Genomic DNA, 18,853 nt, shown 5'->3' on the forward strand with positions numbered 1-18,853 from the left:
GTTAGTTACAGGATGGCTAGTTCTCTTATGTTTTGTCTACTTTATGCATCTAAAAAGCTTGAATAAGCAGTACTGCTACTTTTTTTTAATCAATTTATTCCCCCTTAAATTGCTTTATTTCTCTCCTACTTCCCTCCAAGTAAACATGGTGCAGGTCTTGGTAGGATTATTTTTTCCAGCTAAACTTCTTGATGCTTCAGTTTCTACAAAATTGATTAATGGAATAGGATCTAAATTAATCATAATAAAATTAGAATGCTTTGATGTCTTCAAAATTAGTTTACACATGATGATGAGTTAATGACAGTGTATATCTATATCTATATATAGGATACGTTTGTTTATCATCTCAACACCTGCTGCTTTGATTGGTTTACTTTTCTAGTATTCTATTCTATATTTTACTGGGTTGGTAATTCCTAGCACAGTTAGGTTATCTCCACCTGCAATCTGTTCTCAGCAAATTTGTTTTCCTTTCAACATCCTTGACAGATCTGATAAGTTGTTATTTCGCAGAGGATCATATGAAGTTGAGTCCTCACTTATCTTTTTTTAGTGGGGCATTAGCAGGATGTGCTGCTACAATAGGATCATATCCTTTTGATCTTCTCCGAACAATTTTAGCATCACAGGGTGAGCCAAAGGTATTTTTTGTTTATTGTCAATGTACTTTTTAATGCAGGGAATTAAGTCAATCGACCATATGCTCCAAACCTATCATCATTCTCATAGATACTCTATCATCTCTTAAAATCCTTTGGTTTTCCAAGGTACTCACAATTCACAAGAATGCTATATGGTCCTGACACTTCCATCCTTGGAAAAATTTTCTATTTGTAACAAATACATGATTATATAATTCATATAAGATGAGAATTTTATGACTTGCATCTATATATATATATATATATATAATACCAATATCGAAATTCAGTTTCCTAAGATAATCAATATGAAGACAACAATTGAGAGGAAAACTTTGTTACTAAAATTGATGCTAGAACCTTCAGTATTGAACGCAGAGTTACAGCCATGTTCTGAAGTACCAGATTCTCCATGCAAAGGCAATAGCAATCAGAACTTATAAGTCATTTGAGAACAGCTCTTTCTCTATCAGAGGGTTCTGGAAAATCAGACTGATTGTTTGCTGGGTTGTAGACCCGTGAAATAATGAATATGCAATTAAAGTTTGTAACAATTTCACATTCCAAAGATATATCAGATGATGTTTCTTCTGCCAATCCACAAAGAGACTATGTAACGTTTGAGTGTACTCTTTTCTTTCCAGACGAGGTTTAGGGGTACGCCTATTCTTAAGAATCAACCAGTAGGAAATATTATTTTGGATGAAAATCTTATGTGCCAAATAAAATTCCCCCAAAAGATGATACACCAGGGTCGATTAACAAACTGTATATGCATTCAACATTAAAAAACTTCTGAAGCTTCTTGTTGCCATTCAAATAAATCTTTTGTTTGTGGGATACGGAGAGATCCCTCAAAGAGTCCTCGATCTACCATTGTGAATTTGATATTGATAGTGAATTGAAATATTGATTGATTGTTAGTTCACTGTACCTATAAGATTTAGAACATTTAGAATTGTTGTATATTGTTAGTTCAAAATTCATATAATTCTGTATTTCAAGATTAGGAATTTGTCCCATGGCTCATTCCAAAAATTGATAATCATGTTCATTTCCAATTTTGTAGGAGACGTTGAGGGTTGGTGCAATCATGCCTTAAGTCATCAAGTTCGACCTTGAATTTTGATGTTTAAAAGAGTTTCCTTGAGCGAGGATCAATCTCAAATTAGGTGTTATGATAATTATAGTTGGGATTCCAGTTGATTGACAATCAATCGGTGAGCAAAGTCAACTTAGGCAGATCAATTCACTGGCGAAGGGAATGTTTCTGTTAGTTGTTAAATCAACTGGGCAATTGACTAATTTGTTGTCAGTTGACTGATGCTACAGTAGGATAGTTGGAAGGACGCTGATAAAGCAGTGCTGCAATGGTTGGATGACCTAAGGGTTCTAGTGGAGCAATTGATTGATAGTGTGTTCCAGTTGATTCAAGTAGTTGTTGGCAAATTCAGGGTAAAGCGATTAGAAAACCAATCGATTGATGGTGGATCTAGTCAATTGATTGATGATAGATGAGTAGAACAACAAGGGAAGCATCGAGGGACTGAAGGCTATATAAGGGGAGCAAGGTGGACGTTTGAATGGTAGCAAAATAGAGATCCAATAAATCTTATTTAGCTTCTCTTGTATTCTCTTTAAGCCTTCCTCTAACCTTCATTCTATGCTATTGTTGTAAGAGGTTTCTCTACCTCTAGAGGCTATCATCAAATAAGAAGATTGTGAGCTTTCTAAGAGTGACTTATTAGCTAGTCATAGGCCATGAAGTGGCAACGAGGGCGCCGAACCATGTTATATGATCATGTCAGCGATTGTGGTATGTGCAAATTTATTTATTTTTATTTCGTTGCACCAACTCTTGTTTGACCTTGCTAAGCTTGTAGCAAGAGTAGATAAATTGGTATTTGCAGAAATAATTGCTATTTCACCGCCTCTATCTTACCCAACCATCCATACACACTGGTCCAAATACTCATCCTCTTAAGCATAGGAATATATCTCCACATCTGAACAGATTTTTTGTTTTATGTGACCATTTGCTCCTTCAGAACTAGGAGAGTTGCATGGTTGACAGTTGGCACCAAATGCAGTCCTTAACTAACACACATCAAAGCTATTTGACCATGTTGTTTTTGTCCAAGTGTCTTTGATGAAATCATCAACATCATCACCACCACCGAGCTTTATGCAGACGATGCAAACATAACTAGTAACATTGGCATCAGTTCAATCACTTTTGTTACATTAACCAGAGTTTCATTTGGTACCCTCTCCCTTCACCTCTTACAACCATAACGCTAAATCTCTTAATTCACTATTTATATAGATTCCATTGGCTGTCTTTGAATGTGTGCACATCATCTCTATTCTTTCTCATTTTTTCTACACCTAATTGCTCATCATTGTATTTTTTAAAAATTATATTCTTTCCTAGTAAGCCCCAACATTCATTTTAGCATTTTTATCCTGCTACATTATTTATTTATTTATTTCAAATTGTTTCCTAGTTGCCCAATGAATGATCTATGAAGTGGGGTTGGTCGTACTATAATTTATAAAATTTACCTTATAGCTGAAATGATACATGGGTTACCATTTTGACCACTTAACTTTTATCCTGTTAATAATATCTTTGTTATTATTTCCTTCTGAATAATATATTCAGTTTTAGATGTCTAAGACTTTGTCATGTTCATTCATCTTAACTGTTTTTTTTTATTCTTATTTTATTATTGAAATCACATTAAGATTTTCCAAACATTCTGCAGCAAAGAATTGTAAGATGATCAAAGAGGACAACAAATATTTTAAATGTTGACCATGAGACTAATTCGTATGAAGTGAGAGATATCGGTTATTCCTCCTATCTTGGGAATTAATGCAATGAAGCCTTTGTGAATATGCAACAAGTCAATACCATGTTCAAATATCCTAGAAAGGCATGCAGCATTTCCTCTAATCATATTCCAACGCATTGTAAAAAATTGCTTGTTCTAACCTTCAAAGACTGAATATAATATTCTTTCCTAATCACATAATTGCCTAAAAGTTTTCCAAAATAAGGTTGGCCAGAGCACTCAAATATGGAGTCCGATGGTCAATGCTTCAGAGCTTAACACATACCGAAGGAAAGTTTCATGTTTGTGAATGTCAATCATTTAATTACTTCATATGGACTTTTTCTCTGCATAGATAAGCCATTTGATTTTCATTATGTTTTATTATGACACCATTTCAAGTATTAGTGGTATTATTGCATGTAAAAGAGAAAATTTCACCCATCTAATACATAAGCAATCTCAACATCTTAACTCATGGTTGAATTACAATGTGGGTCTAAACATCTGAATCTAATACTAACAAACTAGAGAATGTGGATTGGTGCTATATATTGGCTAGTATGGTCTACTACTTAATTTGAGCAAAGATCGAGAGGGGAATCTCTGTTTTCTAGGTGGTCCATACTGAATAATAATATTAACGTTCATACGGGCAGTTCCAAATACAATCATACGTCCTTACATGAATAGAAGAATTATTTCAGTTTTTTTTTCTTATAGACATATTGGTGTTAGGGTATTTGATGTGTATCATTCGAATAAATTTTTGAGATTGACATCAGGTCTTAACTTTGCAGCTGCAAATAGAAAACAGGAAAATTTCAGTCTAGCTATTTGTTGAAGATATGAACGTCATGCTTAAGAACGTGCTGCTATATTGGTGCAGCGATTGGGATTTTCTGGCATTGCAATTGTCAACTTGATCTGTTCTTAAAAAATATAATCTTCTTCTTTACTCCCTTCTAGCTTAAAGTGAAGATATTCCAAGGACCTAAAGATTCTGATGAAAGAGAAAATCAAAGAATTCCAAGAAAGCTTATGGTTCAAGTATCTACTTGAAAAAATTGAGCAAAATTTTGTTTTTAGTTCTAGAAAAATGGGAGTAAAATTTTGCTTTTGTCTTTACCTGTAATCTTGCCACTAATGAAGAGAATTGATGATGTAATTTTACGTGTAGCATACATAGAGAGAAAGGAGTGAATTTTGGGTAATTTCTCCTATAATGAAGAATGGGACATGTCAGAAAAGTGAAATTAAAATTCTAATGATGACTTTGCGAGGAAAGGATGAAGATGTTGGAACAGAAAGAACATAACTAATCTGAGAAAAAGAGATGGATGAAAGAAAACTGGTGATGGCCCTTTATTTTGAGGCCGGAGAGAGGGATACTTTTCCTGTTTCTGACACTGCTTGAGGAATTCACTTCAACTATTCTTTTTCTTTAAAGCCTACTAGCCTTATTTTATATAAAAAGGGAAAACTTTTCTGGTCTTATGCTGCTTCTTGGTCTGGGCTTGCTGTGCTCATTCTTCGATTCAGTCATTTTGCATTGTGCCAGAAAGACTACTGTCACATCGCAAGTACACCATTCACTCATCTCTTGTAACTGTTGATTCTTTGTCATAGCCATCTTTTATTTTGAGCAGGTGGAGGTTGCCTTCTCATTTGCAAGCATAAGCTCTCCTAACAGTGCTGCATTTTTTTGATCTCTCCTAAATTGTCGAGGGGCAATGATAGATAGTTCCATTCCAACTATCCTAGACCTCTCTTAGTGTTACTATGCACCTTTTGAATCTTTTTAAAAAATTCTCTTTATGCCTTACTATGCTGTATTTGCATGCCTATATTTCTTAAATGCTTGGTTGGAGTCAATTGGCTCTGCACCTTTCTTTAAATCCTAGTTTTTTTTCTTTCTTTTTTTGATGACAAGTCTTGATTGCTCTGCCATTTTTGGTGGCATACACTATTTTGCAAGAGCAAAAAAATTGTATTTAAAAAATACTCATATACTGGGAGGAAGTGTATTTTTGCTTGGTTCATCCATCCATAATATTTACTCCAGAAGCTCAATGATATGGAAAGGATGTGAGATTTTGAAAATAGCTGCAATCTAATCATTGAATGGATTATGTGGGCAGTGACTGAAGTCGTGTATTAATATGTAGGTTTATCCTACCATGAGGTCTGCATTTTATGATATCATTAAGACTCGTGGTATTCGAGGACTATATGCTGGATTATCGCCTACGCTCGTCGAAATAATTCCTTATGCTGGTCTTCAGTTTGGATCTTATGACACTTTCAAGCGAGGGATGATGGTAAAAGTTATTACAGTTTTCCATTTTCTTGAAGTTGTATGAAGCTTGATATTGTTAGTGATTTATCAATTGTTTCTTTCGGATACTATGTGCCATCTTTCAACATTCTTAAGATTGCCAGTTTCAAAAAACAACTAACATGATTTATCATTATAATTCATGTGTTTTTTCTTTTATTTTCTCTATTCTAAAATCTCTCTTTCCTTGTTTTTATATATCAAGCAGTTTATATCTGTCATAGTGGTGGATTTGATTGATGGTATTTTTCCAATTGGCATCCACGTACCTGTAGTTTAAATTAAACGGTGAATATTCCTTGATATACAATACTTTGGATAGTGCCTTGCCAACAATGCAACCTAGGGAGTTCTATAAGTTACTATTTGGTCAATGTTTCACTTTCTTATCTGTGACACGGGGCAAGCCTAAAATGTGTTGTTGCTGGGTGTGGCATACAAGTAACCAACTGGAACTTCATTTGTTGTGGTTTCGTAAGATGTCAACATACCATCAATTCATTAGAGAGTTTGTTATCCTCTCCAGGCGTAGCGCAGACGATGGACACATGACATCTCTGGCGTAATGGCCAAGGTCGATTCTCAAGACTGATGAACTGATGTCTTCGAGTTTATTCCATCATGCACTTAACGCCTGTGTACATGCATTTACCTCCCTCCATATTGATAAACCTAATTTTGTCGTGAAGTGTAGAATTGTATGAAGAGAAAAAGAACAAACATATTTTCATCTTCGTCATAATTTACAAAGAGTCCAACTAAAATAGGAGGATGCAGGAAACACTAGAAAAGGAAGGTTATAAAGAAAAGGAAAATAAAAATCTCTCTCAATCACAGATTGACCTATCCTTTTCCTCTATGTTACTTCCCTAATCTATCGAATCATATCAAATCAAATCAAATCAAAATATTCTTTAATACTGTCAATACTACCCCCCAAGTTGGTGCAAAGATATCTATCATGCCCAACTTGTTGACTTGAAATTCAAATGCCTGTTTCAACAAGCCCTTGGTCAACATATTTGCCACTTGCTGTGAAGTTGGCTCAAATGGAATACAAATTATTCTCTCATCGAGTTTTTCCTTTATAAAATGTCAGTTAATCTCAACATGTTTTGTTCTATCATGTTGAACTGGATTTTGAGAAATGCTGATTGCTGCCTTGTTATCACAGTATAGCCTCATAGGAAGGTTAATTGCCTTAGATGTCCTAGGACCTTCTTAATCCAAAGAACCTCACAAACACCTTGAGCCATAGATCTAAACTCTACCTTGGCACTGCTTCTAGCAACTACACTTTGTTTCTTGCTTCTCCAAGAAATTAAATTGTAAAGAAATGTACAATACCTTGAAGTTGATCTCCTATCAGTGATTGATCCTGCCCAATCAACATCAATATACACCTCAATCCCTCTCTTGTCATTTTTTCTAAAGAAGAGTCCTTTTCCTAGATTCCCCTTCAAATATCGGATATGCAACTTCAAGGTGCTCTTTAAATGGAAAGTGCATAAATTGACTCACCATACTCACAACAAAGGCAATATCAGGACGTGTGTGTGACAAGTAAATCAACCTTCCAACCAATTTTGGTACCTTTCTACATCTGCAGGAGTTCCCTGTTTGACTTCTCCAAGCTTAACATTAACATCTATTGGAGTTTCTAATGGTTTGCCGCCACTCATTCCAGTTTCTTTTAAAAGATTCAGAATATACTTCTGTTGTGAAACCACAATACCCTTCTTGGATCTTGCAACTTCCATTCCAAGAAAATATTTTAGCTGACCCAAGTCTTTAATCTCAAGCTCTTTGGCTAAGTTTTGCTTCAATTTGCTCATTTCTTCAACATCATCACCGGTCAATATTATGTCCACGTAGATAATCAACACTGAAATCTTATTCTTGGTGGATCTTTTAGTAAATAAAGTATGATCAGATTGACCCTGAGTGTATCCTTGACCTTTAACAAACCTTGTAAGCCTGTCAAACCAAGTTCTGGGTAACTGTTTAAGTCCATATATAGACCTTCTCAGCTTGCATACCTTACTTCCAAATTTCTGTGAATACAGGTGGAGGTTCCATATAAACTCCCTCTTCTAGGTTCCCATTTAAGAATGCATTCTTCACATCTAGTTGATTCAATGGCCAATCAAGGTTAGCACCTATAGATAGAAGTATTAGTATTGTGTTTAACTTAGTAACTGGAGAAAAAGTTTCCGAGTAATCTACTCCATAAGTCTGAGCGAACCCTTTAGCTACTAGGTGAGCCTTGTGCCTCTCCAAGGATCCATCTGAGTTGTATTTCACATAAATACCCACTTACAACCAACAACTGTCTTCCCATTAGGTAGGTCCACTTTCTCCCAAGTAGAATTCTTTTCCAAAGCTCTCATCTCCTCAAAAATAGCTTCTCTCCACTCAAGAACATTCAGGGCTTCTTGGATGTTGTTAGGAATGGATACACTAGACAATTGTGAAACAAATGTACAATAGGAAGGTGAAATATTTTCATAAGACACAAAATTTGATCGTGGATATTTTGTACAAGATCTATCACCTTTCTTAAGAGCAATGGGAAGATCTAGTTGACTAGAAGAGTTGGACTCAGAGTTACCCGGAAGATCAAGGTCTTGTGAATCATGAATTTCATGATTGAACCTTTGATTAGATTCATGGTGATGCTGGGGACTAGGGCCTTCCTTTTTCTTTGAATAGACAAGACCTTGATATCATGAAACGCCCTTTTATGTTGTTTCAGCTTATTCATTTTGAGATGACATTTTTATAGAGTGTTCTTGTTTGTCGGTAGATTCAATATTTTTCATATTTTCTACCTCATTTACTTTTTTAATGATTGAGCATCATTAGGAACAAGTGCAAATGTTAAGTCAGATTTATCAACACATTCATCTTCATTAGTTTTGTTCTCCCCCTGAAAATGAGAATTCTTGTATGGAGTTCCTTCAAGGAAGGTGACATCCATAGAGACAAATATCTTTTTCAAAACTCGATCAAAGCATTTGGAACCCTTTTGATTGGTGGGGTATCCCACAAAAATGCATTTATGTGCTTTTGGATCAAGTTTTGATTTTCTAGGATCAAAATTATGAGAAAATGCAACACTTCCATAGATTTTTAAAGGCATGTTTGTCACTAACCGACAATCGGGAAAGCATTTTGTGAAAACCTGGAGTGGAGTTTTAAATGCCAAATTTTGGGTTGACATTCGATTAATCAAATAGGTTGCTATCAGAACGACTTTCCCCCAAAGATACTTAAGGATCTTAGTTGTAAAACTCAAGGCTCTAGCAACTTCAAGGAGATGTTTGTTTTTTCTTTCAGCAATCCCATTTTGTTGGGGTGTATAATTACATGAACTTTGGTTCACAGTTCCTTTCTCAGCAAAAAAATTCCCCAATACATTGTTAAAGAATTCCGTTCCATTATCACATTGAAAAATTTTAATCTGAATCTGAAATTGAGTTTGAACCGTGGTTTAGAAAATTTTAAATATCATTGCAGTCTCAGATTTTTCTTTTAGCAAAAAAAACTCGTGTGACTCTAGTATGATCATCAATAAAAGTAATGTACCAACATTTTCTAGAAAGGGTGGTCACTCTAGAAGGACCCCAAATATCAATGTGAATCATAACAAAAGGTGCTGATTTTTTATACGGTTAGGATTGAAAAATAGATCGATGATGTTTTGCTAATTCACATAAGTCACATTGAAAAACTGACTTCTATTCATAAACAACTTGGGAAACAACTTCTCTAAATATGAAAACTAGGATGCCCCAATCTATAATTCCATAACAAAATTTCACTATTATTTGGAATAGAAATAGAGCTGAAACAAGTTTTATGGTCTTGCCTTCAAATAATTGATCCTTCATTAAGGAGGTAAAACCCACCATCCCGTTTAGCATTCCAATTATCTTTCCCGAGGTTAAATCCTAAAATTCACAATGCGAGGAACAAAAATTAGCTCTACAATTATGATCATGGGTGAATTTACTGATGGATAGAAGATTGTATGAAAGGGTAGGAACATGTAGAACATCTTCAACATTATAGTTTGAGAAATAGGTATCGGTGCTTTTCCTGCAACAGTAGCAAAGGAACCATCTGCAATTTTGATCTTTTTATTCCCTGCACTTGGTGTATATGAAGAGAATATTGCGAAATACCAATTATATGATCAGTGACACCTGAATCTAAGATCCAGAAGCCATTAGATTTGGTACATGCAATGATATCGACGGAAACAAAAAAATTTATTTGATCCAACCATCTTGACCTTCTATGGGGAGTTGTTTGATCTGGACCATCCATTTGGATTGCATCTGATCCGTGAGCTCAGACAAATTTTTTTGTTGTTTGCTGCTTAGTATGCATAAGTGTTATTTTATTTATAGTTTTTAACTCCCATTTTTCCTTTACACAGGCATGGAATCAATACAGATTTTCTGTTACGAGACCAGCTACTCCTGATGATTATTCTCTTTCTAGTTTTCAATTGTTTGTATGTGGGCTTGCAGCTGGAACATGCGCTAAAGCCATATGTCACCCTCTAGATGTTGTAAAGAAGAGATTCCAGGTAACATGAATATCTTAGTGCTGGATGACTGAAAAATCCTGCTAGAATATATCTAAATGCTATAGTGTCAATGCATGCTCTAGCCTTTCTATTTTGCATAGTCCTATGCTCAAAACTTTGGAAGGAGCCTCAATATGTGTCTTTCATTTGCTCGATGGGCTTGTGCTGATACTAATTGCAGAGTTTCTTGCACAATCCTTTTACTCAAGTAGTAGGACATGTACAAAATCCGTGTTCATATATTCCTTCTATGACCATCTACATCATTTTGGGCTATGAATTTAGTTGAATTGAGAATATTCATTTACTTGTGGAATATTATGCTAGTTAGTATTTAATTTGCCATAAAAAAGATGCATCTAAATCAGATACAGTATTCAAATTGTCACTTTTAGTGTGTTCAGGAGTTGTCTAATTTTTTTTGCTTGCTTCAAAACACACTGCTGCTTCTAACGAGCAGGATTAATCTTAAGGCCATGTATGGAGGTTTCCACAAAATTTTCTTGCTAACATTATCTAATTCGTGCTACATTTTGACAGTCATTTCCAATTTGCCTATCAATACCAAAATGAGTTCAAACTTTTTTCGAAAAAATTACAACCCCAAGCTCGATCAATATCTTCTGGAACGAAACCAAATGAAACTATGCCTTCTTTGTCTGTAGTTCTATTTTGCCTGGTTTAACTGCTACATTGCTTAATCTGCTTTTGGTTATTGCAGGTTGAAGGTCTACCAAGGCATCCAAGGTATGGCGCAAGAGTAGAGAGCTATATGTACAGAAACATGTACCACGCCCTATTACAGATATATCATACAGAGGGGTGGCATGGACTCTACAAAGGCATTTTCCCATCATTGCTCAAGTCTGCTCCAGCTGGTGCAATCACATTTATATCATATGAGTATACTTCCGATTGGCTGGAATCTCGACTCGCATGAAGAACATGAATAGTTCGTTTCTCATTTGTTTACTGCAGTCGCACATCTGTGGCCATTTTTTTTAACCTTTATTCCGAGTCACCATTTATGCCATTTTCATTTTATTATTTAGATTTATAAGAGCTATTTTACCACATAAGTTTCAGTGCATCGCCATCTGATGGCTCAAGGTTGTAAATCTTAATGCGAGAGAACATGTTCGACTAACATGAACAGGCAACTGAAGAGCCAAAAGCACATGAATTTGTACATGTCTATAATTATGATTCAAGGGGAACAAGTAGGTCAATAATAAGCAAATGAATATACACTGTTAGTTACTTGCATAGTTACAATAGTGTTGTGCTTTGCCCTTTATTTTCCCTTTGCCTTCTAGCTGGCCTCTTTTCTAACCCTGCCTTGCCCGTCTTTGTGGTTTATTTGTCTCAGATGAGCAAGGCATTATTATTTGTGCCAACTATTTGATACTGACCATATGAATCTTTTCATTTAGCATGAAAATAGGTAAAATTAACTCTTACATGTGAATTTATATAGATTATCGTTCACTCTTAGTCATTTGAGAGTCAGTTATAAATTAATTTCATGATTTATCTTAACAAAATTTAAGGACGGACTGTGAGAGACAGGGGACATAATCATCTTCACTGTTCATTGCAATTGCAATCATTCAAGTGAGTCATCAATATACGATAACAGGGATGGATTACCCTGTAATAATTCGCATTTGATCGACTGGACAAAGACAATGCACTCAAAGGAGATAATTGAGACAAGGTTAATCAGTTAGGACAGATGAACCTTAGAAATCTACATTGGGAATAATAAAAAGACTGTGTGCTTTTGTTTTCTCTTCTTTAACTTCTAACAACATTGCTAATATGCTATTGCATAGTAGTTATGTATGAGTGAATCTAGAGGATGTTTAATCCACTATTTTGCTTCATTTTTTTTTTTATAAAACTTACATTCCCAAAATGCAGTGTGATACAGGATATTACGAGTAGATCCAGACATGACATGACAGTCAGAGTAAGGTAATTAGACAGTTAAAGTTAAGAAAAGGTGACAGTCAGAATGTCACTTTTAATCGGGCTTGGCTCCTTCTCAACGTTAAGACTCTCAATATAAGGACGGTTGGCTTATGTGCCGGGCAGATTGAAAGGGGTCTATTGCTCTCTGGCTTTATTAAGACATTTAGCGTACATTCGATCAATCATTATTCATTCGGGTTTAAGAATAGACCGGCTTGCCATAAGGTCGTCCGAGAATATATGTGTTCGAGTCTTAATGATCCAGCATTCCACTCAGAGTGCAACTTATAGTTGGTCAGACACATGGACTTTCATTGTTCATTTCTTTCTCCTCCTATGTATGGACAGATGGGTATAAAGATGGTCGGAGTTACAGGGTTTCATATTCTCCTCGTAAGGTAAATATGTCTCAGAAGAAACCCGACCGAGTTCATAAAACTCAGGACATTGCTTCAGCGATCAGGGATGGACCTCTAGATATAAGGATGATCATCTGAAAGCACCAATCAGGTCTCGAGGGTTCAACCCTCTATTATTTAGGAATAATATCCTTGCATAAGGCTAGTCAGTCATATAATCGCTTGGACCTAGGGGACTCAATTTTCTATTTTACTTCACAATTAGACCACCTACGTCACGCGATATATATCAGGGCATTCTTAAAAGTCGAGCGTCCCTATGGGACCCAATAGCTCGCCTACATATTGAATCGATCGGACCTAAGGAATTTAACTTCATAATTGATTCACTATCAAAAAGGCTAGTGTGATGCAATACATGGTCATCCGGCTTATGGACTGGACGATCCTACTATACTGAGGACTATTCGTTCACCACTTTATTGATATACATCGACCTGCTAAGCGTTCGACAAAGATATACTCAGGAGACAATAGTGTCAGAGAATCATAACAATTATTAGAGAAGAATAATCATTTATTAGAGAATATTCTCCTATATAATATAAGCATTCATTGGGATCTTCTTCGAAGGTGATTATACCTCTTCCAGCAGCCAATAGTATATTCCTGGAATCGTCTCATTAATGGCGTTGGTTAGAAAAAGGGTGCACACGGGTAATGGAGAATTCCTCGGACGATGGCTACTCGCCTCCCAGGCTGTACATATTCCTTTACCCAACAACTTCTGGCACTCGATATTCTTTGGCACCTCATGATTATGAAGATTATGAGAGAGATGATATATAAAGGGGTCCTCTCTGTTGACAAGGTACACTTTGAGCACATATTTCACTACACGCAAACTCTCGTTATTCGACCACTATTCCTCTTCCTGCTCGAGCACTATACTGATTTGAGTGTCAAAGGGCCTTCGCTAGGGACCCCTCCCTAGTTTTTGACACTAATGTTTGTCCACTCGATTTAGTGTGTAGAGAGGATTTTTTATTCCAGTGAGAAGGATATCCTGTTTAATTTAAAGTCTTCTGCTAGTTAACCTTCAAACCATCTGCCCAGCGCGCCATCTCCAACTTTCAGACATGATTAAATTTGACGTCGTTTGTGGAAACTTTGTTTAAATATAAAACTCAGATATGGAAGAAGCTAGACGACTCACCACAGTTACATTGCCACAAGAGGAATTGGAGATATTAATCAACACGAGCGTAAAATTGGTGCAGCAATAGCAACAAGTAGCGGGGACCGGTGGTACCCTGTCGCACGACCCCGCTACATCAACAACAGTCCCTCATACCAAGCGAAGAGCCCGGGTGGGAGGTCCAACAGAGCGTCAACCAATTCCTCCGGTGGTTGGCTTGGTGCCTCCATATGTTCCACCAATCCACTTACCGTCTGCGCCCCAATCGCCTGTATATCATCGGGCATTATTTCGCATGCCAGCCGAGCATATGGGACAAAATGAGTGACTTCAAGGATCATCCTCGAGAGGCGCGCCTGCTCGAGATCTACGTAAAGGGAAAGCCCTGATTATTGGCAGCTCTCCTGATTGGATTAGCACACCGTTCTGCTATGGGGTATAGGATGACAAGCTACCTAAATATTACTGTCCCCTAGAGATAGGGGAATATGTAGGGTCTACAGACCCAGAAGATCATCTTCTGAAGTTTCAAAACGCTGCTCTTCTTTACCAATATATAGATGACATAAAGTGTCGAGTGTTTCTCACCACACTCTCTGGCCCGGCACAGAGGCGCTTCAAGTGATTGCCAGCTGAATCCATCCGTAGTTTCAAGGATTTCTGCAAGGCTTTCCTTTATCACTTCTCTAGTAGTCATCACTACCATAAGACTTCCTTGAGCCTCTTTTCGCTTAAGCAAGGGTCTAAAGAAATGCTCCGGGCTTACATCAAGAAATTCAATCAGGTGGTCATGGATGTTCTCTCGACCACCCTAGATATTTTGGTGAGCGCCTTTCCCCAAGGGCTCACCAACAATGATTTCTTTTACTCTCTCATTAGGAGGCCACCCAGAGACTTTGATCATTTACTTAGCCAGACAACTGAGTGCATTAATGCGAAAGAGGCATAATCCGCTCGGAAGAAGGTGTCTGTGTTAAAGTGTATACTAAAAGTCTTACTTTTTGTATAAATATTTATTTTGAAATAAAAATCATATTGGTCAAATGTCTATATTTATGCTAAGTGTAGTTGCATATTTAATTTATATTGTAGATAACATGGTGTGAGAAGACACACATAAGATCATGTTATCAGTTCCTTATAAATTATAAATAGTAGCTCACAACCAAGATGGAATGAGACAAACCATTGGAGTGGTTGTAGTGTAATTTGGAATTAGTTTATCTTGATTATAAAATTACACTAGTACACTATGAGTGTATTGAGTAGGACCATTTGAGGTAGTTTTTTTTATACTAGCTACATAAAAGAACAAAACCTATGTTATTATGGAAGTGCGTACTCTTAATCATAATATAATAACAAGCACGTATACTTAATATTTATTTCGTTAATTTATCAAAGGGTGCGATTTAGTTTGTTAAATCAATGGGCCCGATAAAATGGGAAATGATATTATTTATATGGTGTGTTGTTGATTATAGAATGAAACTATGTCCTAGTAATCTAGGTTGATGATGTCCCCATGAGGAGCTCAAAAGGATTGTCATGTAAACCCTGTAGATGGACTTAGTCTGACATTATAATAAGGATGAGTGGTACTACTCTTGGAGCTAGATATTAATTAAGTGAGCTGTCAGTAACTCATTTAATTAGTAGACATTTAATATCTTAAACACAGGGAGACTAACACACTCATGATAACAAGGAGCCTATATTGTAATATGGGATTTGTGCGGTAGTGCAATAATAACTCTTTAGTGGTATGAGTTATTATTGATAAACTTGAGTTGGGTGTTCGGGGTGAACACGGGAAGCTCAAGCTCATCGGGAGACCAAAACCAATTCCTCCTCTCGGTCCCTATTGTACCCTTTTATTTATAAAGTCTTATATCCACTTAGAGACAAGCTTCTTACCCATCTTATTGTGGTCAGCCAAGCCAAGCTTGGAGCCCAAGCTAGGGTCGGCCAAGCCAAAGATTGGAGCCAAGATTGTGGCCGATCAAGCTTGTAGCCCAAGCAAGGTGGCCGACCACATTAAAATAAAAGAGTGTTTTAATTTTTAAAATCTTTCCTTTTGTGGAAGCCATGGTTTTAAAAGAGAGTTTTTAAATTTTAAAATATTTTCTTTTATAGTTTTCTACAAAGGATTAAGAGAAAGGTTTGATATCTTTCCTTATTTGTAGTTAAAAGGAAGATTTTAATTTTTGATAAAACTTTCATTTTTTGTAACCATCCACATGTTTTAAAAGAGAGATTTTAATTTATAAAATTTTCCTTTTATAACAAACAAGGGATTTAAAAGAGATTTTTTTTTAAAAAAATTCTTACCAAAAACAAATAAGGAAGTTTTAATTTTATTTTTAAAACTTTCCTTGCTTGGAGCACAAGTAGGTGGTCGACCATGACAAGTATAAAAGGAAGTTTTAATTTTTTATTTTAAAACTTTCCTTTTTAGTCATTGGCAAGGAATATAAGGAAGTGTTAATTATGTTTAAAACGTTCCTTTTTTGCCAAGACCAAGGATTATAAAAGAGATGGAGGTGTTGGGACCAAATATGTAGCTAGAGGGGGGGGGGGTTGAATAGCTTGGCGCGTGCTCCGTGTTCTTCGTTGCTTGTTTCTTCAAAGATGTGCAGCGGAAAATACAAAGAAACAATATACAACGCTATCAAATGGATTTTACTTGGTATCCACCTCACAAGAGGTCACTAATCCAAGGATCCACACACTCACGCACCCTCCACTATGAAACACACTCCTCTACGGTAACTACCGAAGGCGGAGAAGCCTTTACAAACTTTCAGTACAAGAGGAAAGAAAAGGATATGAAATACAAGCAAAAGCTTACAATAAACCCTAACCCTAACTTCTCTTCTTGCTTTTGATCCGCCTCTTGACTTGGAAGAACCTCCAAGAATCTTCAAGAACTGGCGATCTGAACTTGAGAGAGCCGGAGTCGCCGGTGAAGATAGAGATGAATCGTGTGAACTCGCCGAAGTTCTCGAACGCTGCGCAGCTATAAACGACGCCGATGGTTGGATCCCGATCGATCGATTGCTCCCATCGATCGGAGGCTTCGATCGATCAAACGATCGATCCGTAACGCCTACGCTCGAACCGATCGACGCGATCCAGGGCTGTTCTGTGCGATTACGAGAATCTCCCAATCGATCCATCGATCGATTGGGACCTCTGATCGATCAACCGATCGATCCAAAGACTCCCCGATCGATGATCGCCTCCCAATCAATCCATCGATCGATTGGGATGAAGGCTTCGCGGGACTCCCGATCGATCGGTGATCGATTTGCTCCAACCAATCGATCGATCGATTCTTGGTTTTGCCCAAACCAAGTCCAAGCCCCCAAACCAACATCCGGCTCATCCACGACTGTTGGTTCCTCACGCCAGCATCCGGTCACCCCGACCGCTAGACTCCTTCACAAGTATCCGTCAACCTTCGACCCACGGACTTTTCTCCTTTGCAAGTATCCGACCTTCGACCTACTGACTTTTCTCCTCGTGCAAGTATCCCCAATCCTCCGACTACTTGACTTTCAATCTGGATGCCTCGATCCTTGATCCGATTTCTCCCGCCTAGCTTTACTCACCGGGACTTCCACCAGCTTCACTCACTAGGACTTCTCTTCTGCCTGGCTTTACTCACCAGGTCTTTCATCTAGCTTCACTCACTAGGATTTTTTTCTGCCTGGCTTCACTCACTAGGACTTTACTTCTGCCTGGCTTCACTCACCAGGACTACCACCTAGCTTCACTAACTAGGATTTTCACCTGGCTTCACTCACCAGGATTTCCTTCTGCCTGGCTTCACTCACCAGGACTTTCCTTCTGCCTAGCTTCACTCACTAGGACTTTCTTTTGCCTGGCTTCACTTATCAGGACTTTCCAGTCAGGTATCCAGTCAACCTTGACCTACTCGACTTTCCTTCACATCTCAACTGGTCAACCTCGACCAAGCGGGAATTGTATCAACAATCTCCCCAAATGAACTCAACTGCACCTGTATTGTCCATATCATCTAAACCTAATATATTGTCAAACATCGAAACCCAAACCAAGACTCAAGCTTGGTCAACCAGGCCAACCTTGACCTAAAGAATATTGCACCAACAATCTCCCCATTTTTGATGTTTGACAATACCACATGTTAAGTTAGAAAATTAAGCTAATCCCATATCCTCAACTCCCTTCATGTCAATGTCTGAATGATGGTTCCCTTCATTCTTCTCCTTTTCTAGAGGGTAAACTCCCCCTTTAGGTACTGAAGGCCTAACTTAACCATGCATTCTCCCTCTATTGGCACACATCATAAACATGCCCCCATCTTTGGGCACACATCAACAAATTCACTTGTTGAAAAAAACTCTCCCCTTAGAGACTCTCCCCCTGAAGAGTTGCTCATCGTTGTTCACAACTTCACTCGTTGTGATCAACACGATAATGAAGGTCCCATACCCTTCATTATCCTTAACCCTACATTCTCCCCCAATGTAGACAAATGCCCAACCTTGAGCATTTACAACTTAAACAATGAAGATATCCACTCTCCATTGTAATCTAATGCTTAGCCTTGATCATGTTCTTAAAAGAAGGTTAACCACCTTCCAAGGTTCATGAAAAATAATTTTCATGTCTTTAAAGAGTACCTCCCCCTAAAGACATGGTCGTACCTTCTGTCATTGCACCAACAATGACTTGGAATCCCTAAACCTTTAGGAAACCTAAATTTAGAAGTTTTGATGTTCAAAAGTTCAAAATTTGAATCAAACCTCAACCTACACTTCAATTTAGTATTCTTCAACCAATCCATCCTTGTTTTCAACATGAAAGTACCCTTTTTATGTATACAAATGTATTTTGATGGGTTTCGAATGGTTACCTA

At 37.2% G+C, this 18,853-nt stretch overlaps 1 protein-coding gene across 4 annotated transcripts in view; it reads left to right on the plus strand.

The window, feature by feature from the left end:
* LOC122028864 (mitochondrial thiamine diphosphate carrier 2-like) overlaps positions 1-18,853 on the plus strand; it is a 47,335-nt gene that overhangs the window by 10,466 nt on the left and 18,016 nt on the right. For 3 of the 4 annotated variants that reach the window (XR_006124982.1, XM_042587803.1, XM_042587802.1), the window contains exons 4-7: positions 517-644; positions 5,650-5,802; positions 10,264-10,416; positions 11,138-11,368. Coding sequence is in view for 3 of the 4 variants with exons in the window: in XM_042587803.1 (XP_042443737.1) it covers positions 517-644; positions 5,650-5,802; positions 10,264-10,416; positions 11,138-11,356 (653 nt within the window). In the remaining variant the exon portion in view is untranslated. Of the gene's footprint in view, positions 1-516; positions 645-5,649; positions 5,803-10,263; positions 10,417-11,137; positions 11,714-18,853 lie in introns of those variants that run through there. The other variant, XM_042587801.1, reaches the window with a different exon arrangement.

This window comes from Zingiber officinale, chromosome 10B (genome assembly GCF_018446385.1).
Source record: "Zingiber officinale cultivar Zhangliang chromosome 10B, Zo_v1.1, whole genome shotgun sequence".
Lineage (NCBI taxonomy): Eukaryota > Viridiplantae > Streptophyta > Magnoliopsida > Zingiberales > Zingiberaceae > Zingiber > Zingiber officinale.